At 39.5% G+C, this 26,426-nt stretch overlaps 1 protein-coding gene across 12 annotated transcripts in view; it reads left to right on the forward strand.

Annotated features, from left to right (window-relative positions):
• The window catches only part of MCTP2 (multiple C2 and transmembrane domain containing 2), a 154,850-nt gene that overhangs the window by 44,631 nt on the left and 83,793 nt on the right, over window positions 1-26,426 (forward strand). For 6 of the 12 annotated variants that reach the window (XM_013091756.5, XM_038185161.2, XM_021266636.4 and 3 more), the window contains 7 exons: window positions 4,750-4,853; window positions 5,640-6,176; window positions 10,727-10,789; window positions 11,796-11,904; window positions 22,292-22,434; window positions 23,203-23,279; window positions 24,460-24,574. In XM_013091756.5, the coding sequence (XP_012947210.4) occupies window positions 5,658-6,176; window positions 10,727-10,789; window positions 11,796-11,904; window positions 22,292-22,434; window positions 23,203-23,279; window positions 24,460-24,574 (1,026 nt within the window). In that variant the 5' untranslated portion in view covers window positions 4,750-4,853; window positions 5,640-5,657. Of the gene's footprint in view, window positions 1-4,749; window positions 4,858-5,639; window positions 6,177-10,726; window positions 10,790-11,795; window positions 11,905-22,291; window positions 22,435-23,202; window positions 23,280-24,459; window positions 24,575-26,426 lie in introns of all 12 variants that reach the window. The other 6 variants (XM_021266633.4, XM_038185162.2, XM_027466051.3 and 3 more) reach the window with 2 other exon arrangements.

Consider the following 26,426-nt stretch of genomic DNA (forward strand, 5'->3'; position numbering starts at 1 on the left):
TTTTGGACTTCTTAGTTCTATTCAAGCATTGAAGCATGCAAAATTGTCTTTTATGAAACACTTGCACTAACTTGTTTGACAGCATCAAATCACATTTTTATTTTTAAAATTTACCCTTGCAGTATGCTTTGCAAAGGAATCTGTAGAAATAGAAGAGTAGAATCTGCCTCAATGGACTCACATTATTTGAAGCCCAGCAAGGGAAGCTTAAGCCCAGCTGCAGTGGTGAGATTTGGAAGCTGGCCAAGGCATGACCCTGCTTTTGCAGCAAGCCGCCTGTGCAATGAAGACGTTAGCTACACTTCAGCAGTGTGCTCCCTTTGATGCTTGTTAGTACTAAAAATAATTCTAACACTGATTTCCCCGGGGTAATTAGCCTGTGCAGAGTCAGACTGAGATTAGACTTTTTCTGGTGCTGTGGCAAATTTTAGCTCAGGTATTTACCCTGTGCTGTCGGACAGAGATGCAGGAAGAAAAGTCTGTCTCACTTGTTCTGTGTCATGATGTAGCTCTCTAATTCAGTGGCCCTTGGTAGCTTGTGTGAATACGGTCAGAGGAGCAGCCACAGGTCAGCCTTTTGTTTCGGACTTGTTTTACCTGCCAAGGAAGTGGTTGAAGGGGTTGATAACCTAAGGGGCATCCTGCCCATGGTGAAGTATGCAGTTTTCTTTTTAATGTTTTAAGTATCGTATATGAGTGTAGCTCGTGCTGCATTTGGAGTATTCCAGGAGAAACTGGTAGCTCTGAGCAAAGCGGGGCTTTGTGGAGATGTACAGATATTTTCTTATCTCTGTGGTTGATGATGCTTATGACTAAGTATTGCATTGCCAGATAAATAACTGAAATAAGCTACTGCAAAGAAGGAAGCATAGGTTTATTTTTCTGAAGTAATTCTGCTCTCAGTTGTAAAGCTTCATACTCAACTGAGGTTCCATATGCAGTGCTGAGGAAAAACCTGGGACACTTTATACAATGCTACAGAAGTAACCAGCCTGTACATACAGTTGTTTAGCCAGCAGAGAGTTTTTTTTCCTTATATTTTCCTTATTTCTCCCAGGGAGGAATGGTTTAATTTGTGACTGCTAGTGCAGATGGCTGGGATTTGTAGGAAAAGTGTAATTAGCTTTTCTTGAAAGTTGTGTAATGTAGGTTTTATGCCAGTGCCTGCTGTGCAGGCAGAGATTAGGGGGAGCATTTTACACCAGAACAGCCAGAATCAATGGAGGTTTTATAGCGAGGGAGTTCTGTTAGTTTGTTGTCCAGCGGGAACCTATGTTAAGATGCATGCAACTGAAGAATATCTTCCTAACATCCTCTAACACGTTACCCTTTCCAGCTACACTGGATTGAAATGTTGGCCAGCATTTGGTTGGAGCTGAGAGCATACTGACTGAATTACAGATTATGAACATTGTTGGCACGCTGACTGACCCAACATTCACACTTTAACTGGAGAAGTAAATTGAGCACAGTGATTACCGGATTTATGAAGGTTGTAATAGCAGTGGCGGTGTGCTCAGTTGTGTTTTTATCTTTTTGCTGGCTGTGAGGACGCCTCTGAAAGGCTTTAGCAGGGAGCATTTCAGGGCTGCTTCAGTGAGCATTAAGCACTTTGGGTGTGCAGAGAATGATTACTTAAAGTGAAGAAAGACAAACGTGTTCTGTAATTTCCAATATTTAAATCAATTTGGTTTTGTTTCCCCACTTATTTGGGATATTGTTCACTTTTATAGTATTTTTTTGTCATGTAGTATTTCTCACTTGTGTCTCTTCTGGCTTCCTGACAAGACAGTATGTGAAGTGAAATTGCAGGATGATTTCTCTAGGCTTTCAATGACTTCTGAAATCTCTCACAGCCACCTGTTAGAACACCTAAAAAATCATATAACTCTGAGTATTATAACCACTTAAGGGAGTAAGTAGAGTGTGTTACAGTGAGAGAGACCAAAACGTTATTTAAAAAAAAAAAAGTAATCCTGAAGACTGTAGTTAGAAGATACTTAAGGGAGAATAAAATACTAGAAATTAGTAACATCAGTCAGATGGTGAGCTGTGACCAGTTTTTCTGTCATGAATCTTTTCTTTCTTGCTCCTACTGCCCCCAAAAGAGGAGGAGACACAGCAAAAGAACAGGCTGTAATAAAAATGACAGGTGCAATCCAAAAGTGTCTCTCTGAAGGAAGAGATTAAGCTATAGGGATTGCTCTGAGCTTTAGCAGCATATTACAGAGTAAGCTGAAGAAGATAGACTGATTATTTTTTTTTAATTTATATCTTATTACGTAACAAGGAGCCATTCAATTAAAAACAACCAAGTTAAAATTGATAACAGGAAATGTTTCTCAGAATATTGTTTGCAGCTCTATGGGACAATGTGCCATTGATGCAAGGAAAGAATAAAGAGGCCACACTCAGACCAGCAATTTGGCAAAGTATGACTTTCACCATGTCTGCTCGGGGAATGTCAGGTGATAGGCTTGGCACCAAACTTCTGAGACAGTGGAAGGAAAAGGAAAAGCTGCTGGCCTGTGGCGGATAAGGAGTACGTGAGCAACATGTTGACACAGAGAACAGGTTTTTTACAAGAAACAGGGAATTTCTGTCTCTTTAAAATGATGTGCCTCTGTTGATGCTGCTCAGTATGGGAAAGGAAATTGGAGGAAAACTCATGGAGTAAGAAAGAACAGACTGGCTTTATTAGTGGTGTGGTTTAATGTTCACAAGAGCTCGTGTGCTCATTCGGGGTAACATCTGAACATGTGAATGTGTGTTTTTGGGGTGGGTGTACCCCCAAAAGCCTGGCACACCTATCTCCAGCACTGCGCCAGGGTGGTGGTCCCCATCCCTCGTCTTCCACTGATGTCTCCAGGGCATAAATTTCTGCTCACGGGGGTGCTTTTGTGTTGTTTTTCTTTGTAAACTGGGGAAGTGAAAAAAATGCCAGGCTGGCTGGCAGATGTCAAAGTGCATTTGCCCTTCAGACTGTATTTACCCTTTTTGTATAAAATCACAACACTTGCAGTAACGTTTGTATTTTTGTGTATTACAACAGTCGTTTGGATTAATTTGCTTGTCATTACAATATTTATAAAATGAAAGTTACAGTTGCAGCAGGCGTGTGGGTGTATAGGTTCGGAGGTGGAGTATGGCCAAACCCTTCGGCAATCCAGGGCTGGATTGAACAGCTTCTCCTCTGGCCTCAGTTCAAGCAGCCTTGTGCTCCTTCACACAGCAAATATTGCCACTGTTAACCCAGCATAGGAGCTGCTCGAGCTATCCCTGCTGTCCTGACCAACCAAAACCCAGAAACCTTTCCCCTGATTTTTTTATTTTATTTTATTTTTTTTCCTCCACTGTGATTCTGTCTGGCTTGAGGAAACCTGCTCATGATGAGTCAAGTGCCAGTGGGGCTCAGAAATACCCCATGGCTTTCGGACCATCCTTGCTGAATGGGCATTTCTATGAAAAAACAACTGGAGGAATGTAACTACAAAACCTACAGGAACTAGCCTGCTGCTAGGAAACAAAATCTCAAAGCAAACAAAGTAAGAACGACAGCAGTGGGCCATCAAAACGAGAGGGGTGGAGAATAACAGGAAAGGAATGGGAAGCAGTAACAGCCTTGGGAGGAGAATGTTGTGAGCTGGTTCCTGCCTTTATCCATGATGGCTTTGCTTTGGAAGGCTTCTGGGCAGGCGGAGTGGAGGCCACTGGCAAGAGACAGTTGTTTCAACGAGTGCCAACAGTGGTATTTCATAATGTTTTATGCAACTGTGTTTACCCTAGTAATTTCTCTTGAGGTACAATGCTACCAAGAAGGCCTGCAGCTTCCTTGTCAAATTTTTATTTAAAGAACGAAGAGCCTAGGTGAAGGTTATCAGCCAAGGTGAGCACGGCTTGCACAGGGCGTCAGGTGTTTCTTCACTATGGGCATCCCTGTATATCTGGTCAAATGTGTTCAGGTTTGCATTTCTTTCTTCTCTCCCTGGTAAATTTGGTTCAGAAATGTTTTTGCTTCTTTGTGATGTGAAGAAAAAATAATTCTAGTTGTCCATGTGCACTTTGATATTAGGTCTGTCTACAGGAGCTAGGGGTGAAAATCCTGTGGTTAGCTGATGTGTCTATACTAGCACACATTCCTATGTGGGCAAAATTTGATATTGCTTTGTTGAATGCATGTAGTGCCACAATAGCTTATTATTTTTCGCATTGACTGTAACTGTTATGATAGCAAGCATTTATATTGCAATATAAATGAGGGTAGGAGGGATTGTGTAGCTTTAGTTATGCAATAATACAGTTAAAGACTTTTGTAGATGCCTGAACACTGCAAATATGGTGGGGATAGTCATAAATTTAAATAAGTTGTTAAGAAACTGCCTGGGCAACCTCATTCAAACTAATGAAATGTAAGAGTAGATGTCTTGGAGAGCAGACAGTGATTTCTCTATCTGGGTTTATGCATCAGTTGTATTCTATTGTCTGCTCTGGTATTTTCCATCAATATAGGGTAATAATGGGATGAGTTATTTTTGGTCAGCTAAGCAATTTGGTCAACTGTGTGCATTTAAATGCGCTCTGAGTTTTGGAAGCAGAAATATAGAAGTTAACAGGTATCCATTGCTAATGATACAGGTATATGCTATAAGCTCTGTGTCTTTGTTGACTGTAAGAGTAAATCTGCAAGTTTCATAATTTTTTTTTTTCTTAACGACTGTGGATGATGGTTTGACTGTCTTTGCTTTACAGAATAAGGATGGTTGCTCAGATGCTAACACCAAAAAACACAGTCTGTGAGGATATTCCTGTGCACAGATGCGTCCATTCAACCATTGTCTTACAATGCAGATTCAGTAGGTGATTTTGGAACTTTTCTTCGTGCCCTTCACTATTGTAGAAGTGTTCACCATGAATCAACTTAAAGATAAAACTCCACCAGCCAGGTTTTTGAAATCTGTGATTCCTTCTGTCATTTTTGTCCTCATTTTCTCTGAACTGCCTTCTTTATGAGGGAAATTAATTCTTCAGAGGTGACTGCTGCTGATAGTGGGTAACATGAGGGTGTATTTTGGGGTGTCTTAGTTGGGATTTCTAATGCTATAGGTGATCTCTTCTGCCTTCTTCATTTAGTTTGTGGAGCTGATTTTTGTGTGCTTGTCCTCTGGTAAATCATGGAAAAATCCTCACAGTCTAAGAAAGAACAAAGAAAATGTACATAGACTGAAAAATCATCATCAGAAATCACAGTGACAGCTTTGCCAGCATTTTTTTTGTGTGCTAGAATTATGATTTAAATTCCATCAGTAAGTTTTGTTCAGAAGCAGTTTCAAACGAGATAATTTTTTTTTTTTTTTTTTCAAATCGGAACTTGGCAGAAGTGATATAAAGTGTTCTCATAGCAATCATAAAGCAGTGGACAGACATTGCATTTTAGTGTAGGATTAAATACTTGTTCTGGCTGTTTTCCTTGTAAACAATCAAACCTACCTACCAGATTGTATTGGGAAGCACTTACTAATGCTTTGCTTTTACTGTTTAGAAAAATGACTGAAAGTTTTAAGATGAGGCAATGTGAATCATAACCTTCAGCGGTTGTTAGTTTTCCTGACTGACTTGCTTTCTTCCTACGTTCCTTTTAGTCACCCCGAGAATCACTGATGCTGTTTTGTACCAGAGGCATTGCTGAGGTCCCGTGTGCAGCAATGGACTTGGATAAGCCATCCGTCTGGGGATCCCTGAAGCAGAGAACGAGGCCGTTCCTGCAAAACTTAAGCACGAGGAAGACGAAGAAGAGATCCAGCAAGATGGTGGTGAGCAAGGTCCGCTCGCTGGACCGACGCCTCAGTGTGTCGGTGCCTGACATGCTGGAGGTGGAGACTATCACAGAAGAAGAAACGACGTATTCGAGCACTCAGGTCCTGTCAGGAGACTCCCCCAGCAACCTCCCCAGGCCTGTGGTGTCTCTGAAAAGCAGAAACGCATCGGTGAGGCCAGCGGGAGGGGACTGGCCATGGCCAAGGCAGTTGACTGCACGCATGGAGGGGGATGTGGCCTGCTTGGATGCACGTGTGGCAGGAGGCCCCACACCTGAGGGGAAACGGCCATCCAGTGACGACCTCCTTGAGCTGCTGCAGAGAGCCCGACTGAGCAATGACCTGGCAGACGAGATGATGGAGGTGAGGGGCTTGGGTGATGGCCATGCTGAGTGGCCCTCTTGGGCCAGACTGGGTTATGAAGGGGTGGAGAAGAGGGACCGCATGCGAGGTATAAGGGGAAAAAAATAGCATAAACCCAATGTGTTATATATATTTTTGAGGCCAAATTCAGATATCCTTTCTGTCATTGTGGAGCTGCAAAATTAACCACACTTCGATTTTTTTTTTTGGCAAATCTATGATACTTCAGATTGTTCAGAGATGTTGGAATTGCTTGCTTAGGTCAAAAGTAGCTGTAGCTTTCTGAGCTCTGAAACATACTGCTGTCTGATGCACTTGTAGAATTCCTTTTAATTAATATAACTTACTAGGACTGCTGTAGCAAAAACCAACTTACTGCCCACTCAAGGTCCAGCTGAAGGCAAGAGGTGAAAGATGAAGGGTGAAGCGAACTCTGCCAACACCTGAAATTAGTCAAAATGAGTGTGTGGTGGAATGCAGTGGGTGTGTGCAACATGCTCAGGGCTGTCCTTTGGGTTTGGTTTGTGATGATTAATTAGAGGAGGTGTAAAATCAAAATACTTCATCTGAATTGCCCATCTTGTTCCCCTTCTTTCTTACCACTTTTGTGGTCAGTGCTTCTGTGGTTGGACATAATGTCCCAGGAACAGGAGGATCCAAGTCCGACATGCTTTGAATTTGACATGAAACAGTAAATCCTGCTTGGCCAGAGCAAAGTGGCAAATCCATGGAGTCACACAGTAACTTTATAAGACAAACAGGTGAAGGTTGTGGCTGTCTGAAACATTGTAGGCAAAATTTGTTTTGTTTGTGGAAATCTATTTCCTTCTGAGTTGAGTTTTCACTAGGAAAGTTAGATTTTGAGCTAAATTTTGAGGTTGTTTTCCCATAAATTAAGTGTTACAGGTATGGCAACTGATTTTCTGAGTCATCCAAGATGTAAAAATGGAAAACAGACACTTAGGTTTAAAGCTCTCCTTTGGAAGTGGCTTTCACAGGTGAATTAACATCTTTAACAAAATTATGATCAGTGCTACTATAAGGAAAATGTTTTTTTATGATATAAAACTTGTTCTCCATCTATGTGCATTCTTATCAAAGCAGTGTTATCTCCCCTGTGATGCAACAGATCACAGTGTTAGCTAGTGAACATCATTTCTGTTACTAAATTTTAAACACATTAGCTTAAAATTTATATCAACTCAGGCTAATCAGCATAAAGTAGGTTGGATACTCATCATTTTAGGAGCTTGCTTCCAGGTTGTTTTAATGATATCAGCAGTTCTTTTCTGCTGGTGTAGACCATCAAATTCTAACCTAAAATTTAGCAACTGTATTTGCAGTAGCACCAAAATTAATCCCAAATTCTGCTTGACTTTGGGCAAGCTAAGCACTTCAGCAGAAAGTGGTAACTGTATAGTGATGGAATAGATTAATTTCAAGTTTCCTCCAGATGCATAGCAATCTGTCTGCCTTATTCTCTGTAGCATTTATATCATTCCCAAAATGTGTTTGTGCATCTAAATCATTTAATATTTACTTTCATGCCAAACCCTATCTCTGTGTGAAGATCTTACCTCCATTCCTGTAATCTGCCTCCAATAACTTTTAAATGCAGAAAGATTTTTCTAAAGATCTTGCAGCAGAATGAAGCAAATGAAAGTAGAAATAGATAAGGAATATTAAACTCAATTCTTTTCAAAGTTTGGTTCTTATACTTCGTTGAACAGCCACGAAATCTTTATTCTGAGCCCCTCTGATAGGGACAGCTTGTTGTGCATGTTATTGGTGTTCTAATACTAGGTGGGGTTGCTGCAGAGAGCACAGCACGACAATTACTTGCATCATTCTTTTGTGAGCATCATTCACTGATTAGTGAGGTAAATCAGAAGGAAGGCAGGCAGATCCATGGAACAAAATAAACTAAAAAAAGAAAAGATGTAGGTTGAGCTTTTTTCCCCCTGAATTGCTTGTCACATGCCACCTACTCATTTCCTGGTTTTCTTTGGTCACCCAGTACCATGAGATAAGTTCTGAGCCTCATACCTAAGCTCAGTGTGGGGTTGTGGTTTTTACACCTTTCTGAATGCTCAACACAGAGCCGTTGGTGCTGGGAGCATTCCATCTTCAATAGAAGTTCTCACTACTCACATTGCATTTCCATTTGCCAAGAGATTAACTTTTTTGTCCTCTGTAGTCGCGGTACGCAGATTGAAAGAGCGGAGGAGTAACTGAAGTTGTGTTGAACCCCTGCCTGATTTGTTCAGATTGCAGAGGACACTGTTGATGTCACTTTTTGCTGTTGCTTTTTGTCCGTGGTCACGCGTCATTACTTAAGTGCACTAACACCATTTCTTCATCTAACACCTTGCTGTGAGTCAGTAGCAACGCAAAGGCCTGTCTGGTTGATGATACACTCAGTGCACTTGTATTTTGAATCATTCTTGGCCTTGAACAGATAAGAAGAGGAGGTAGAGGTTGTAAACCCTGCCAGGAGGAAAGTTTGATTCATTTGTATATATTCATGCATATGCTAACGTTTTATTTTTTTGGACACAGATTTGCAGCTATGACCCTGTTGATGAATGTGGTGCTGTTTGCTTATATTAAGTTCAGAAATATTACTGTAGTTAGATAAAATCAAGATTTCAGGACAGTATTTTTGGCTAGACTTTTATCTATATTCAGTGATCTCATTGCAATCAGCTACATAGAGTAATAGTGCTTCACTTTACATGGAGATAACATGAAAAAGCTGTTTTTATTCAATTTCTATCCATATAATACAAGTAAAGAAAGAACAAACAACAAATACGAAAGCATAACTTTGAGGATGGATTTTTTATTGTAAATGATATTAGGGTAGGTTAGTACTTCTTATTATTCTAATTGTGCTTTTCAATACAGTTCTTTGATTCCATGTTTTGCCATGCAGAACAAGAGAAACTATTAATAGTACCAATAATGGTGCCTGAAAGACATACCTGTGAAGCCAGAGACTACTGTAGAAATGCTAGGTTTAATGCACACAAGTGAGATTTTATGCATGCTAGTCAGGAAATTCAAAGTTAGGGTTCCCCTAGCAGCTATAACTCAGTTCTGTTGTGAAAGGAAACTCTTCTGCTGCTCTTTATGATAATAATATTTCTACTTTTAATGTGTTTTTGCAAGGTGGCCAAGTTACGATTACTGTGGGAATCATAATGTTAAATTTTGTCTGTCATGCAAGTAAAATTTTACTTGCAGTGCTGGATTACTGTATTTCCTGATATGTAATATATGTATATGGGAAAAGGAGGGGAAGAATAATTACACAGAAGCTTATTTATATTTATTTCAGCATATCAATATCTCTAAGATTTATGATCTGTGATGCAGGAAATGCTTTTTTTTGTATGGTGCTCAACACAATGCAGCTCTCATCTAAGAGATTTGGATGTTACCACGCTGCACGAAATAACATTTTCACATGGGGATCAAATTCCACCTTGTGTGCATTTCTGTAGAGTGAGGTTGTTATTAGAATAAATCTTGGTATTTGAATGGGCTGTGATTGTCCTGCATTAGACCAAAGAGTTGCACGTGCACAGAGGTCCTCTTCAGTGTAAGTGATCATCATAGACTGTCCTGGCAGTCAAAATACTGTCAGCAGCAGTGTCCTGGCCACTGAATGAATCCCTTCTGTGTGTCCAGACAGTCTAGACACTGCGTCACTATAGCCTCAAGTTTTTGAATGAGTTAGTCTTTAGGAAGAAATATTTGACTTCCTCTGATGTGCTAGGAACTTGATAACAATTTTTGGGCTTTCCAGTTACTACGGAATATAGGGAAGTAAAGGTCCACTACCCTTTTTTTCCCTCCTTTTTCCCTTTGACATTTGGTTCTAATTTTTTTTTCCCCTGAACTTTGCAAATGTGTCCCGTGGAATTACACACATTGTGGGTACGTTTGTATGATTTACTGTAGCATAACTTACACTAAAATATTAGCATGAAACCTTCTCTCCCCACTGAAAGTTTAAGAGATCTGAATTAAAACACAAAACAAGGTTTTGCAAAAAAAAACAACAACAACAACAAAAAACAAACAAACAAAAAAAAAACCACCACCACCAACAAAAAAAAAAACAAAAACAAAAAAAAACAAAAAACAAACAAAAAAAAACTTCTCTTGGGCCTTAACCTTCGGGCAACGAAGGAGAAATTGCAGTGATGTGAGAGTGCCACTCACTCTCCAAACTCAGGTTGTTGCTGCTGCTGCCACCACTTCTGGAGTTTTATTTATTTATTTATTTATTTTAATTCTATTGTAGCGAGGAAACTTGGAGATTCAACAACTGTAATTCTGTCCAGGAGTAAGGGTCAGCATTGCAACTGATAAGTCACCAGGTGGAATAACCATTGGGCATCAGGGGAGTTTTGGAAAGGACCTTCAGCAATGAAGGCACCGTGCATTACTATGTTATTGTTACCTATTACTATATTATTAATATTACCTATTACTGTGTTACCTTTATTACTATTGTCTAACTCTTTGTATTTTTTTGATAGGACTCTTGTGGAGGAATAGATTTAGACTCTTCTATATCGTCTCAATTTTTCGATGATCAGATGGTACGTCCTATTACTTTAAAGTATTTTGAAACTTTGTCAGACTGTTTAGGGGAAGCACAATTAATTTTAGGTTTGGGTTCTTTGCTGATTTGCTCCTTACAGGTTAAAATAAATAAATAAATAAATAAACGTGTGAAGCTTCCTATAGATTTTTCCGGCATGGTATTTTTGGGGCATTTTTTTGGCGGTCATGCAAGGCGGTTTTGAATATTTTAAATAGATTGGCATGTCCTGCTTTTATAAAGTATTCTATAATTTCTGTTAGCAGTGGTAACTGATGAAAGCATCAGCATAAATACTCAGTATCTCAGGAATAAATTGAATTAAAATAGAGACTGCAACTACCTTACTATGAATGTAGGGTTTAACTAACATGACAACAATCCAGTTTTACAACAGTGCAAAAAGGCATTGGCAGTTATTGACATGCAGTCCTCATGTAAAGTGTATTTGCTTATTCTAGGCAAACTTCACTACCTTTGCCCTCACCAAATATGCCATCTGGATGGTGGTGATGTGGGATGTAACCCTGGCAGCAACTCTGAACAAGAATGCTTTGTCCACTGCTGCTTTCAGGTCTTCTAAACCTGTATAAAGAAACATTCCACTCAGTAATTTTATGAAATTTGTATTTTTCATGATTTCAGCAGATAAATGTGAATGCACAAGGAATAAGCAGCTAGAAAAAAAAAAAAAGAAATGCTAGGATTTAGAACGCCTGTCTGTGCATTTATGACGTTTACTGTTATAACTGATTTTCAGTTGTAGCCATCCTTTTGTTACTCTTGGTTTTGTGAGTTTATCTGACAATGATGATTAGTTATTTATGTAAGGAAGCAGTCTCAGACATCTTCTTTTCCTTTTTCTGTCAAGTGCACTGTAAAAGATTGCCCAAAGAAAAAAGGCCCGTGAACTTCACCTCTGCAGCACCAAGAAAACACCTAGTCTGTTCACATGTCTGCTTGGGGAGGCCCGTAGTGGTGACTGATTTCTTTGTTCTCCTTAGGCTGTAGAAGAAGGAAGTGATTGTTTGAATGACTTGCCTAGCCCCTTTGCTTACCTCCTGACCATTCACCTGAAAGAAGGCCGGAACCTGGTTATCAGAGATCGTTGTGGTAAGCCACACCTTTCAGCTGCTTCCCTTTGGGTTGCAGGACTCTGCTTTCACTGACGGGAGTTTGGCAGCACTTTGTGCCATCAGCATCTTTTCTTATCTCTGATGCAATAAGTCATTGACTTGTGTCCAGGTCAGAACACTCAACACCTGGGTTTATCCACCTTAGATACACAGGGGAGGGAGCTGCCCTGTGTTTGCTGCTCCTTCCTGATTGCACAGCTGCAAAACCCCTCCTTTATTGTACTTAGCATCTGTATCTATTCAAGAACTGCGGTCATTAATCTTCAGAGATTCTAATCTATTTTTTTTTTTTAAAGGAATAATTTGAAATGTGATAAATAAAATAGCTGTTCTAGGAGAGCTTTAGGTTATCGGTAAAAAAATTAATAAAAGGGAAACTGTGGGAAGAGTGGGTGTAAGTCAAGGCCCCTTTCATGAATTTGAAACACAACTTAATAAAACTTAAGAGGACAGAATTCAAAAGGAAAAAAAAAAAGTGTATCAAAAAAGAAGAGAATAAGAGAATAAAGCCATACAAAAAAAATAACCATAGTTTAAAGAAATTCATCTTGAATTAGTGTTGCATTCAAGGTTTGCGTTTGGAGGGACCTGTATGGATTTATAAGCCTTCACATGCGGTGCTTGTTTTGGGGATTTCCATCTTTTATTATCTCAGTTAACTTTTTCCATGTTGGTTTTTCATGTCTTCACCAAACAGTAACTCTTGGCCAAGCATATGCTGCTTTTTCTTCCTAGCTTTTGGAAGTAGTGAATGAATACTTAGATTAAGATCATCACTCTTTAAACAGAAGCATGTACTTCCTGACAGCGTAGCAGTTCATCAGATATCCTAGCAAGCTGCACAAGCCAGGACATATCCAGCTGCTTCTATGGAAGAGATGTTATAAATGAGTGATTCCAGCAGAGCAGTATTTCTATAGAGGACAGAACACATAGTTTGCTCTGGGCTGTGTTTTCTTGCATAAGAAAGCAAATGCTTGTCTTAATGAAGCATTGTGCAACAAAGTGAAACAGCATAAGGGGAAAAAATCAGTTTGATGGGTCTGTCACTTTCTGTGGCAAATGACTGTTCATTTAGAAGACTGAGTATGTGAGGTGGTAAATCATTCAATAAAATTCCCACTTTTTTTCACAGACTTTGTGGTGAAGTGGGAAAATAGTTTTTTTTTTTTAATGATAATTCTTCAGGCACAGTTGTGTTGTGGTGGTGGTACCTTCAGAAAAGCATAGTGGTGATGCCCTGATGGCATCCTTATAGGTCTTTGTCCTGCTGGTTACATAAGGTCTTTGTGAGACACTTAAGCCTGAACTGCAGCCACTGTGGTTTTTGCATCATGTTTTTAGAAGTGGGAAGTTGGAGAGATGAGCAAAGCCAGTATAAGAACCTCAGAGAAAGCTTGTGGGTCAGGCAAATGCAACTTCCCTCCTCTCACCCGCTGTGACACCAGATACAGCCGCTGCTCTGGAGTGTACTAGCCTACTCCAAATAATTTGAATACAGGAACATATTGCCTGCAGCCAGCATATCCTAGGATTCTGGCTGTGGCTAGGGCCAGGGGCCAAGTCGTGCTCATTCATGTTGTGGGAACAGGAAACCCCCAGAACTAACCAGGCAATGCTGTCTGACACAGCTGGGAGTGGGCTTCAAACCCTCTTTCCCATTTATTTATTTATTTTGTGTAATGAGCTGCTCTGGAACTCTGCAGGGGGTAAATGCTGAGTTCCTGGTCCTGTGTTTTATTGTGCGTGTTGGAGGGGTAAGCATCCACTGGTTAGCCCTGTGTGAGTAACTGCAAAGATGCTTTGGTAGGTAGCAGTGGCAGTAGAGTCTCAACATTCGTATATAGGAAGACAGTAGCACTGTGCTGCTTTTATCCACATAGAGTCGTCATACCAGTGGTAACTGCTTGTCTGGTCAGTGATGGACGCTAACTTCAAATCTTCTGTCTCTGTGGAGTATGTTACACCCTAAATAACAAAAAGACCACATTTAAACCACAGAGCCTGGGTGAAGAGTGTATACCAGCATTGCTGGTTTAAATTAGACTTACCATAAGTTTTCTAAATTTCCTAAATTTTAATATTTATTAATTATTAACAGTATTTTCTCCAAAAAGAGATGTCTCAAAGAAGTCATCAGAACCATCAGTTTGCATTCTGGGGAAGCTCTGTATTTACTCAAAAAAAAAAAAAAAAAAAAAAAAACACTTATGTGGTGCCCTACCCATTTCTCATGCATGCACTTTTCCCCTTAATTTTAATTTACTGCCAGTTCCTTTCAATCTCCCTGGCTGAGGGCTGTTAGGGAATGCTGGAGAGCTCTAAGGGAAGAAAAGCCCAGCACAGCGGGTCCTTGCTGCCCTCTGGTGGCAATTTCCAGCTTCAGTTGCATTGTGCATTTGTGTTTATATACGTATGTGCGTGTATGTATCTATCAATCTGTGGTGTTTAACAGAGGAGAAATATTTCTGCCACCAGTATGGTTGCTGGAAAGTCGTCTTCGTTCTACTCAGAAAATCCACATGGCTAATTTTACTCGTTATACACTTAAGTTATTAAACAGGCTTTAATTATATTTCTCTGTAAAGGTGGGTAGTTCTGATAACCCCAGACTGTAAGACTGGCAGGTGACTTCACTTTTCCCAAGCCTTCCAGGTATTCTACTGAATTTTCACCCCACTATGTACTGCTCTTTCTGGGACGTGTTCCTTTTGGTATAGTTCAAATTTCTCCTTTGCTTTACCAGATTATTCTTACTCTTTACCTTTATTATCTATTAACCTAATTTTTACTATTTTTTTTTCTTCACCTATTGTCTTTTCTATCGGTGGTTTTTTTTTTTTTTTTTCCTGTTTGTCTCTCTGTACCCAAGCCAAGGAAGCATAGTGCTGTAGAACAGCATCTCTGTTCTACTGACATGGGAGAGGCTCCAAAAAAAAAATAAAAATCCCTCTCCAGGTCAACACTGCAGTGCCCCCTCTTGGGGATGCAGGGTGGCAAAATGTTACCCATGGGTCATTAGCTTGCTTGGAGTATGGTTTATTTGCTTCTTTCTGGTGCTTTTTGGGATACAGTTCATACGTTAAAAATGCCAAAGCAGACACTTAGCAAGTGGCAGTCACATCACCTGCATGTACATTGGGTGCCTAATGTTAGGTGGTGTGTGGGTCCTTCCGTATTTATAACTGATGAATAAAACGCTGAAGGTTGTGGTTCTGTCTGTGTGTACCAACCCAAACCCAACATTTAGCTTTCTGTATACTTTGTATAGTATTACTGTTATTAGATAACACGGAACAACATGGTTGTTGAGGAGTTTCTGACCTCTGCAGTTTTAATACCATGGATAGAAACAGAAATGTTTTTTAGAACCATGCATCTGTGGAACACTGATAGTTCTGCAGGAGAGAGAAAAATTGTGTATCTTATTTGGCCTCAAGGAAATGTGAAACATTCACAGTCACCAGTTTTAAGTGTTGCCATTTTGTTATGTCCTTTGTGGTTTCCTGGCATTTCTGAGTCTTTTTAATGAAGCTCACAACTTCCAGCTCTATGTGCTTTGAACTGGGAGTGGATGGAGCACATTTCTACTTGCTGGTTCACTTTCCTTGGACACAGTGATGTCAGTTTGTATGAGTCAGTCTAATGAAACCTGAAATGTCCTGGTCCCTTATGGCCACAAGATGCTCTGACTGTGCCTGCTGCTGCCTGTAAGAATCACCTTTCCAGAACAGTGACAGTGACACTGAGCAGGAGTGTGATGCCACAGTCGCACGGAGGTGTTACCTTCCTTCAGTTGGCAAACCCAGCTATACTGCTGGTATAAGAAAACAAACTGTTCTGAGGGCCTTTAAGGGTGAGAAGCTCCTCATGTTTCTAAATCCTGCTCCTCTGAAGTATTGAGTGCATGTTTTGCTCTGTTAGCCACTGTGGTTATGAGAAATAGATTTCTTGGATGTGATGTCAGCTTGTGAGTGTTTGTGGTTCTTAATTTTTTTTTTCTTCGGCTGTATTGCTCCAACCTGATATATATATATATATATTCATACACTTGCATTTCCTAGATTTTTCTTTTTTCTTTTTTACAAGTTCTTTGTACCCTGTCTCTGTCCTTTTCTATTTCTTCCTATCAGGTTTCCCTTGTTGCCTCCTGCTGCTGCACTTGGGTTTTGCTCTTGTTTCTTTCTCTCATGATCCAGGCAGCAGAACATGGAAAACATGCATGTGAGGAGCAGGGTGAGTTGCAGAAGCTCAGAAGGAGCTGTCTCTTGGCTGGGTGCATCCCATCACCCCCAGTCAGAGCATGTCAGCAGCTGCTCTCACTTCTAATACCAACCACTTGATAGTCAGTGGGTTCTATAGGACTCCCCAAGCCAGCAGAGGCCGTGCTGCTCTGCCACATGGGCAGCTTTTACCACCACTGGGAACTGTGCAAAAATGCAGTCTCCCTAGGGCAAATTAAATGGAAAGAAAGGGGACGGAACAGCAAACACCAACAACCTACAGTAGACCTGCACCCACTGTATCTCTGGACTGTCTCCTGCCTGGGTCCACAGTGGTAGCAAAGTGCCGGAGGCGAGGAAGGGTTTGCGCTGGGCTGGGCGTTTGTCAGCTTACACAGAATAAATCCATTGTTTGGAAAGCAAATGCTCAGAGCAATTAGGCTGAATCGCTCCCTGCAAACATGCTGATTAATTTAGACTTTCTCTGTTTTCAGGGTATCTGCAATTAGATCATTAGCTCTTCAGATTTATTAATTATTCAGATGTATTAGGCAACTTTTCACACTTCTTTTTGAAAGGCATAATCATGACTAATTTACAAATGTGAAGAATTTGGATGGTTTTGGGTACTTATTTTGATGTTTTCTGGATTCTGTATAGCTCTGTGTACAACAGCTTGTGCTGCAGTTGTTGCTCTGCTCCATATTCAGTTTCTTCGAATACAGCGGGTGGCTGAAACTTTGCCTCTGCACGGCAATCCTTGCAAGCCTCCCTCCTCAACTGGCCTTGGGAAAGGAAAGCACAAAGATGGGGGAACCTCAAGAAAATGGGTTAAGTTAGAACAAAAGCAATGATTCCAAAATGTGCCCCTCACCTTTGGTAACATAAAGGTTAGATTAAGAAACATAAGTATGGCAGCACTGGTAAAGAATAGGTAGGGCCCAGAGACCAGGTCTTTTATTTGGTAGGTATCTAATTTAGATAACAGATTTCTTAAATGGTTCAATCTCTCTGTCATGAAAGCTGACTCTCAGGGGCAGCTGCCTTCCCTGACAGCTCACGCTGGGTCTTGGGGCTCCTACAAGGAGCTCTTATAAAGCCATAGAATACAAATACAAGAAGATGCAACTACTTATGCCAAAGGCCCTCGGTGCTCACTAGTAATGTAAAAGTGGCTTCTGCTGTGTCCTTGCACCCTCCTGTGCTCCATGTTTGATCTGCTCTTTGTCATAAGCTATCTATTCTTGCTGTCATTGTGTCCCAAATGTCGTTTTGTTAGGATCTTGTTTGTTTTGTTGGTTTAATTTCAGTCACCATTTCTGAAATGTCTGGCACTTTTCCTTATTTTTTTCTCCTCAGCTGAGGGTTTGCGTGTGTTCCTCATATGTCTTTGGTCAAGTTTTTTTGGTTTATTTTCCCTAGGAGCCTATTGGTGATGCTTGTTTCCAAGAAATGTTTCATTTCCATCTGGTCGCGTAATCTTGCTGTGCACAAAACTTTCCAAAATTACCTGGATTTCCTGCCATCAGATTACTTTTTTTCTGGTTTCCTCTTTAAGCCTTGATCTCTGCAAGGATAGTGGTTTTCCACTTAAGAAGAAAAGTGTGTGTTCCATTATAAAATGTCTTTTACTTCTTATTGTAAATAACTCCAGTAATTCTATTTCTAGGAAGATTTTAAGAAATACATTCTTTATGTGCATATAAAATAAATCCTTCATTTCCTTTTTCAGATTCAAATACGGGATTTTAACTGAAACTTAAGATGGTCTAGGTTATGTTTCATACTGCTCTTGCTTTGAGCTTTCAGGATTTTAAGGCGACTAGGTGGTAATTTTTTTATTTATGTAACAAGACTTGTTTCATATGCTGTATTTCCAGTAAGTTTACTCCTATAAAATGGAGTGTGGTTTGAAATCATATCGGGTCTGGTGTTTTTCTTGTAATTACGAAGCAAGTGTGTAGTATTATTAAACACGGCTGAAGTGGTACATCTCTTGGTTGCTGCTAGAGGGCAGCAGTATCCATTTAAAAACACCATTAACAGTTTCTTGGGCTACTAAGCCCTGTCCTGATGCTGTGTCTCAGCAACTTTTGGTCACTGAAGCTTGCTCAGAATTTAGTTGAGGCTTGGTCTGCCTGCACTCATAGCTTGTAAGTGTTAGTGGAAGAAAAAAAGAGGAAAAATAGATATTATGGAAATTAATTCAGGGGAGTATCACAGTTGAGACGCATGTTTCTCCAATGAGAAAACTGATTGATTTTTTAGAAATCATCCTATTTTTTTTTAATTTTTTTTTTTTTTTACTCTTACTGGATTTTAGATTAAAAAGCAGATCATCTAACACATGCATATATAGTTAACTATTTAACAACCTTCTTGTCATTGCATAATATTTGAGTTCACCTCAAAACATCTCACCTTGCTTTATGCACCAAAAGAATGTTTGTCTGGGTCTAAATTGTTAACTGCTTCCAAGCAGGATTGTTCTCATGTTACCCCCCTGACGTGTGACTGCAGCTGAGGTGGTTGAGATGGTTCAGAACCTGCATTGCAGCGCACCCCTGGGTGCGAGTGCTTACAAGTTGTTGACTTGGTTGCTTTTGCTAGGAGGGTGCTGCTGAAGTTTTTTCCTAATGGTCTGGCTTCAGAAAATTCTCAAGCACCTGTTGTGTCTAAAAGAAAATGAAACACGTCCTTTTTCAGACTAATTAATATCTAAAATCTCTAGTCACTTTGGAAAAGCTATTCTGTTTTGGTTACACTATAGATTGTCCCTAATAAATAGCATTTAAGCCATCTAATAGCTTCAAGCCTTGAACTCAAATACTGTTCATAATAATTTGCAATCTGTGCTGTTCATCCTGCCAGGTGGGGCTGGTCCACCTGCCTTATTTCTCATTCCCTGTCTCCTTTTAACCTACTCTGATCACCTGAAAGCAATGTGGGGCATCTAAGAGATGGGTGCAGCAACACCAGGAGGTACAGGAGCTTTGTCAATGCAGTGTGGGAGAAACCTTGAAAGCCTGAAAAGGGGCTTCAGTGCTGTGTCCCTTCTCTATCCAGCCCCATCGCCCAGCTCGCTTTTTCTCTCCTTGCCACCCGGGTCCACCTGAGCAAACGCTGCTGAGCCCTGGTTTGCTCCCAGCTGCCGCCTCAGAGGTTAAAGTCCATCTGTCTGCCAGTGTGGAGGTGTCAGCCCATCATTTGTAGGATGTCGGAGCTGCACTCTCGTGCCACTGGCCCCGTTCCCCTGCCTGCCTAGTTGAGATGTTACCCCTCTGACAGCCCGACAGCCGAGCACCGCCGCAACCCGCGCCCGCTCGCAATTATTTTCCCTAACAATTAACGTGGTACTAACTTGACACTTCTTCCTTGTTTGGCTTTTGTAAACCATCATCCCTTTTTCTATTAATTCCCGGCATTAATATTTTCTTTCGCGCGAGTGCCGCCGTTCACCCGTGAAGGAGTTTGAACATTATGTAGCTGTCAAGATCGCGAGGGATTACCCGGCGTGCCTTGCCCGAGTAAGTGACACCACTGAGGCCTGGCTTTGAGATGTTTATTTTGAGAGTAAGCTGACAAGCATGAAGGCCTGATCCCACAGTGGCAATCTTATTTAATTAAAGGCCTCTTTTTATTATAGCTTTTTCCCCACTGTTATATAGATATATATATTCTTTTGCTTTATATATATATATATCTGTATGTATTTATAAAAAAAAAAAAAAAAAAAGGAAAATTGCTAAAGCCTGATTCACGCAAACAGTGCTAGGGAGCCTTTCCCCCTCTTCTTATTTTTCCCTTTATTAACAACCTGGATAGCTTTCAGGGCAATAATGCGATTGGGATGCTTACTTAGATATGGTCCTCTTGCTTCCCATCCTCAGAGAAAGGGCTCAGAGTTTTGTACTTGCAAATAGTGAACTTGTTGGTTGTTTGCTTTCTCCGTCTCCTCTTTCTCTCTCTATCTTTTCAGGTTTTGTCCTTGCTTGTGGGTTTTCTGTGCCAAAACACAGTCTGTTATGGCCACAGACTGCCTGCCTCCAGCACCGTCTTCATTTTTTAGTTCCTACACCTGCTTTCCATATCTGGGCTGGTTACCATTTCATGCACAGACTAGATTCTGGACATTATTATTGCTGTTGTTATTTTTGAACATTCAGTTTGCTCCTGCTTGTCCTGTAAATAATAGTCAGTCCTCTTTCCTTTTTAAAGGAGAAGGGAGCTGGATCTTTGGAGCTGGAAGAACATCAAAGATCTCAATGCTGTCATTTCTCAGCTTCTGCATCCTCTGAGGGCTACTGCCTCTATCGTGGGGATATGTCTTACCTTTCTGTTCCCATTCATTGCGTAAAAAGTGCTGTTTTCAAGCGGTGTGTTTTATGCAAAAGCGTAATCATAGTTTGGATAAGTATTCTACTGAAAGGTCTAGTCCTAACCCATTAAAAAAACATTAAGAAACCGATCTCTGACTTCCTTGGATTTATTGTTTTCATCTTTAAGAGAAGACGGGAAAGAAATTTCTTTAAAGTTTGCAGCATTTTTCACATTAATAAAGAGGTTGATTTTGGCAATAACTATTTAAAAAAGGATCAGATGTAGTTAGTAATTGAAATCCAATCAATATTTTCCTTCTGTGAATGAAACACTTCTGAAAAGAAAGTAGAATAAAACTTTCTGCAATTCTTAAAAATAACTCCATATGTCCCAGGCACATAATTCTTCACGGTACTATTCAATTCCAAATAGATGCTAACACATAGCTATTTTTTCTCAAGTTTTTCTTTACATAGCACTAATCAGAGCCTTGAATATTTGAATGTGGAGTTTTTGTGTTTTCACTGTTTCACCAAATTACCGACAAGACTGAGTATTAGTCTTGCACTGGGTCATTCCGAACTGCTGCCCATTTGTCACCAGTAGCTCCATGGGTACCTGTGGGGGGACACAATCTGTTAATTTCTGAACTTGTGAAGTCTGGTGGAGGAGTTTTTCTTCTGCCATAAGCACCTTAAAATGTGCTGCTTGCAGTGGTGGCTGTGTTGGAAGCATGCAGTGCCTGGTCTGGATATGTCTGTTGGGTTAGCTGTGATTCTTCTAATGAAATTGAACTGTTAACAGGGAAGTGGAATTTTGAATGTAAGGTACAGTACCGGCAATACTGAATGTGACAGATAAGAAGCACCTGGGATCAGTTAATTGTATGTGCTGCTAGACCTCAATTTTACTTTTTCAGTTAGTGGCAGTCTGAGACTTCTGTGAAGTCTAAATCAACTATCTAGTTAAATGCTTTGTGCACCTCATTCCCTCTTTTTTTTTTTTTTTTTTTTTGGTATCTTACGCAGTGATTGGTGTTAGTGCAGATGCCATTGGTATAATAATAGTAATAAAAAGTTGATTCCCTCTTCTGTTTTCCTTTGACAGCTGCAAGTCTGTCTATTGCTGCAGAGTGGCTTGAGCCCCATGGTCTGTCTGTGGGCATCTGTTCCATAAAAATATTGAATGCTATTGCCATGGCAAAATGTGCTGTTTGGATTTTTAAATGTTACCTGAATGTTATTTGTTTTCTTTACGAAGTCTGCTCTGTGTATGGTTTTATCCTAAGCTGGTGAACAATGCCAGTATTTTTTCAGTGAAGTTTCCAATTCAGATTTAAACAAATTGGCAAATGACACCAGTGATGAAATCCTGATGAGCATTTTAGCTATTGTTGCTGATTTCCTTCGAGCTCCTATCCAAAGTTACAATGTTTTTTAGTGTTGGTCTATTCATATGTCTGTAGTCACAGGATCACATTTTCTCTTTCACTCTTCTGCTAGTTGCCCTGTAAATATTTCTTCATCCTTGTTTGTTTTGTACCCAAATTAAAATGTTAACTAAGTTACTAAAGAATAATTAACGTTCTTTAAGAGTAACACAGCATAGATCAAGCAAACTGAAGATTTTGTTGCCCACTCTCAAACAGCCTTTTGGTTATGTTCAATTGAATTAGAAATTTTTATATAGGCAATTATGCATACACATGTATATTAAAAACTCATTTTAATTTATTGTTGTTTATGGTTTTATTAATATACATTTTACGATTATGGGTTTACATGGGGGCAGTGCTAATCTATTTCTTATTAATTATCACAGGTACAAGTGACCCATATGTGAAATTTAAATTAAATGGGAAAACTCTATACAAAAGTAAGGTAGTCTACAAGAACCTAAACCCAGTTTGGGATGAGACTGTAGTGCTGCCTGTACAGACCCTTGATCAAAAACTCTGGATCAAGGTAAGTGTGGGTTTTAAATTTTTGAAAGATAGGTAAATACTCTTTTAAGCAATTGTTTTCTACTTTAAAACCATAATGATTTTTTATCCACTGTAGTAGGATAACATAAAACACAATCCAGTTGAAGAGTTTGAGCAATTTCAAATTAAAATGCACATATGTCTTTTCCAGATTTTACTTGCATGTTTTGCTTTCATTCTATGAAAACCCAAGTTGAAATAAAATTCCTTGCCTGGATATGTTTAAGACTATAGAGCTAAATTCTGCTCTAACTTACTGTGCTTGTGCGAGCTTAGTGAAATCAATAGTGGTTTCATAAGCACGTTTTAGGAGTGTAATTTGGCAGGGTTGAACAGAATTATTACCTGGGATGCAGCCGTGACAAGTAGCAAAGCCTTTTCTCATTATGAGTAACGTTACAGTTACCAGAACTGCAAGCTACCAGTTGTGAGCACTAATTGCTAAAACATCTGTAGCAAGAAGTACCTGATTTTGTGCAGCATTTCATCATTCTGTTGCAGAGAGCATAAAGGAACAGGCACAATCTGTAGCAGCACACGTCTCTGTTTACATAATATTAAGAAGACACTTTCAAAACACTGTTTAAATATTTAGTTAAAAATACAAATTAAAGCAGGGAGATGGAAAATTATCCCTGAATTATATTTAAGCTTTGATCATAAAGGCCTTAAAATATCTGTTCTTTTATCATCCAGGCTAAAACTGGCTTATGATGTGAAAATTATAAATATTTTATTTTGCCACCAGGTGTATGATCGAGACTTAACATCTTCTGACTTCATGGGTTCGGCATTCGTAGCACTCACTGAACTTGAACTCAATAGGTAATATGTTTATTTAGTTAAATGTTATTGCAGCTTAATTGAGAAGCATAACAAAGTAATGAAATGCTTTTGCTATAGCTTGGAATTCATCTATTCATGAAAACTTATTCTGATTGAAGGGTGGGGAGCACATTTAAAACATGAGAAATAGCTTAAGATAAATCCCACATAGGCATGCTTTTATCCGGCATTATGTACGGAATCCAACCCAAACTGGATGGAGCCCAGCTCAGAAGAAGGCACACTTTTCTTTTTGTATCTAGTAATAAGGACAAGTGTTTATATATACAGTATTGTTTATGGAAAGCTGCACTAGAATTATCTACAGAGGTGGATTTATGGCAGAAGAAGAGAAGAAAGTTGAGACCCCCTATTAGCCCCATGTAGAGTGGGGTGTGTTTTTTCTGCAGATAATTCAACAGGGGAATGGTTTGCCTTGCTGCCTGTGAGCTCCCCCATTTCCAACACCCCCCCATTCATCCCTGCTGCAGCGGCATCTGGCCCTGATTTAGTGCAGAGGCAAACCCTTCGCCTTTTGTCTACTGCTGCTTGGTCTGAATGTGGAGCTGGAAGCCAGGAATTCAAGTTTTATTTCTCTCTTTTATACTCACTCACTGTGTGACTTTTTTTGGGGGGGAAAATGAGTTCTCCCTGTGCGGATATATTATAGCTCCCACGGCTGTTGTATCCGAGTTTCCAGAAACATTAATGAATTTGTCTGTGAGACAGTGCCACCAGGTAAATACCAGCCTCTTTTCAGTGAGGGAACTGAGTCACGGAGGGAGACGAAATGCACGTGGCAGTAAAGCAGAATACAGATCTTGTGAGTCAAATCCCAGCCATTAATGCTAGAAAATTCACTTGGATGAGTTTCCCTGTCATTCTTCTTCCCCGTGAAGTAGAGGCAGCAGTAACTTAATTCAGCATGTATCCACATCTGGAGAAATGCAGATAATAACATAATAACATGATAGGCTGTGTTATTTAAAAGGTTGTGTATTTTATCAGAACTAAGGGGGAAACCCTCCAGACTTCTCCCTTTAATATTTAAACTCAGTGTTGGGAATTTCAGACAAGAGGCTGAAATTTGCACAGCTCAGTGTGACCTTTAGTAATGAACTCGAGTTAACTGAAGTCAACAAATGCTTTTTCTCTCTTTTTTTTTTTTTTTTTCTTGCAGAACTACTGAACAGGTTTTAAAATTGGAAGATCCCAACAGTTTAGAAGATGACATGGGAGTGATTGTATTAAACTTGAGTCTAGCAGTAAAGCAAGGAGACTTCAAGAGAAATAATGTAAGTGGCTTAGGAAATCAAATTTATAGCTGAAATGTGTTGAGGTGAAAAAAAAAGAGCTGGAATAATCTGATTTACTGGGAAATGCCACCTTTATTTTCATCTTCAGAGACTCTATACTGAAATCGAGATAGATCATAGCTTTTTTTTTTTTTTTTTTCTCTTAAAAACACATATTTAACTGGGTAAAAGGTGCTTAGACATCTGTAGCTGAATGCTTTTGTCTTGTAGTTGCAAAGTGCTCTGTGGCAATGCTTTCCATGTATCGTGTACATGTTAACTTCCACTGCAATAGGCAAGTTGCTAAAGTGAATGTGTGAACTGTACCTGCTTTAATTGCCATTTCAGGGCATACTGTTTTCTGATTTTCACCCAGACACTTAGATTTTATAACCTACAAAGAACCCAATAATTTGAATGTGATTCTTATTTTTTTTTATCATGCTGATGAAACATACATTTTTGTGAAATCTTAAAACAGGGATTTAATGTTAAGATTTAAACTCTAACAGTCCTGCAGAGAAGCACACTGGCTGAGGAAGAGATTTCTTTTAAAAACCTGAATTTTGCTACTGAGTTCAGCTGAACTTCACTCCTGATGCAGAAACACGGTGCAACTTTTAGTGATGCTAGAAACACCAAAAAAAAAACAAACAACAACACTTGATTGGAGACTCTGAACAAAATGAGGCTGATAGTTTTTAAATTAAGTTGTGCATGTGTTGTTTTTGTTAGTTCTGTTTATTTGTTTTTGTTATAATTTTCTAAGATTGCTACTAGTGTTCTACACAGTGTGGAGCAAGCCTGGTCAGCCCACCCTGCTACTGTCCATGCAACAGCTTTGCAAGGCATGGGGAAAAGCCAAGAGTAGGCATTTTCTTAGATCTGTTTTTCAAGCCAGACCAATTTTAAATATGTGACATAAATATGTAAAGAGAAAATCTTTCTGCAGTCTTCTGTATAGTCTACTGTGAAAGTTGCTGTTTACAACACATTATTGAATTATAGGTATGGAATTTGTCTGAATAGGTTTATTTCTAGAAATGTAAATGTTTAAAGGTGGTAAAGTTAACATGGGATGTCTGCTGTTCAGTATTTATTTTTCAAATTGTCTTTTCTGAAAACTGTAAAATTATCCACTGCATTAATTTAAAGATAATTGTAAAGTTACTTCTACCTTAGTCCGTGATTATTAAAAAACTTAAAGACATCAAAACACAGTTGTTATATAACTATGTTATGAGATGGCTTCAATCTTGGATATGAATTTACCAGCTAACTTTTACAGGACAATGCTGTTGGCAAATGCTATCAGATTGCAGGAAGGGGTGAAGCAAAGATGGTATCTTTATGTTAGCCAAAAGAACCTCAGGAATTCTTCTGGGATTTTTAGGAAGGCACATGCTAAAGTGGACTTAACCAATGAGACAGAAAATAAATGGGTTTAAAGTAGTGGCTTTTGGTACTCTTGGGTGCTTGCTTAACATTCAGAATGCAGTTGATAGAAGAGTTAGTGCACACTGTAATTTTTTTAAAGATGATGTTTTAAGCCCTTGTATTTTAAATGCAAATTGCTCAGCCATTTCCAGTGGAATCAGAATAGTGAAATGTCTCTGTCCATATTAGCACTTAACAGCAAGATGATTTTTTTAAACTAGCTTACTGTAGAACCAGATGGCACCAGAACTATAATCCATGTTTCTTCCTAATGGTTCTGGGTCCCTCTGATTATTCTTTTTTTTTTTTTTTTTTTTTTTTACTTCCTATTATTTTTGGTGCAATGCAGGTACTTTAAGTTTGTTGATTATGTGCCATGAGGGAGGGAGGTAAATGAATGCAGTAGTAGATCCAA

This window comes from Anas platyrhynchos, chromosome 11 (genome assembly GCF_047663525.1).
Source record: "Anas platyrhynchos isolate ZD024472 breed Pekin duck chromosome 11, IASCAAS_PekinDuck_T2T, whole genome shotgun sequence".
Lineage (NCBI taxonomy): Eukaryota > Metazoa > Chordata > Aves > Anseriformes > Anatidae > Anas > Anas platyrhynchos.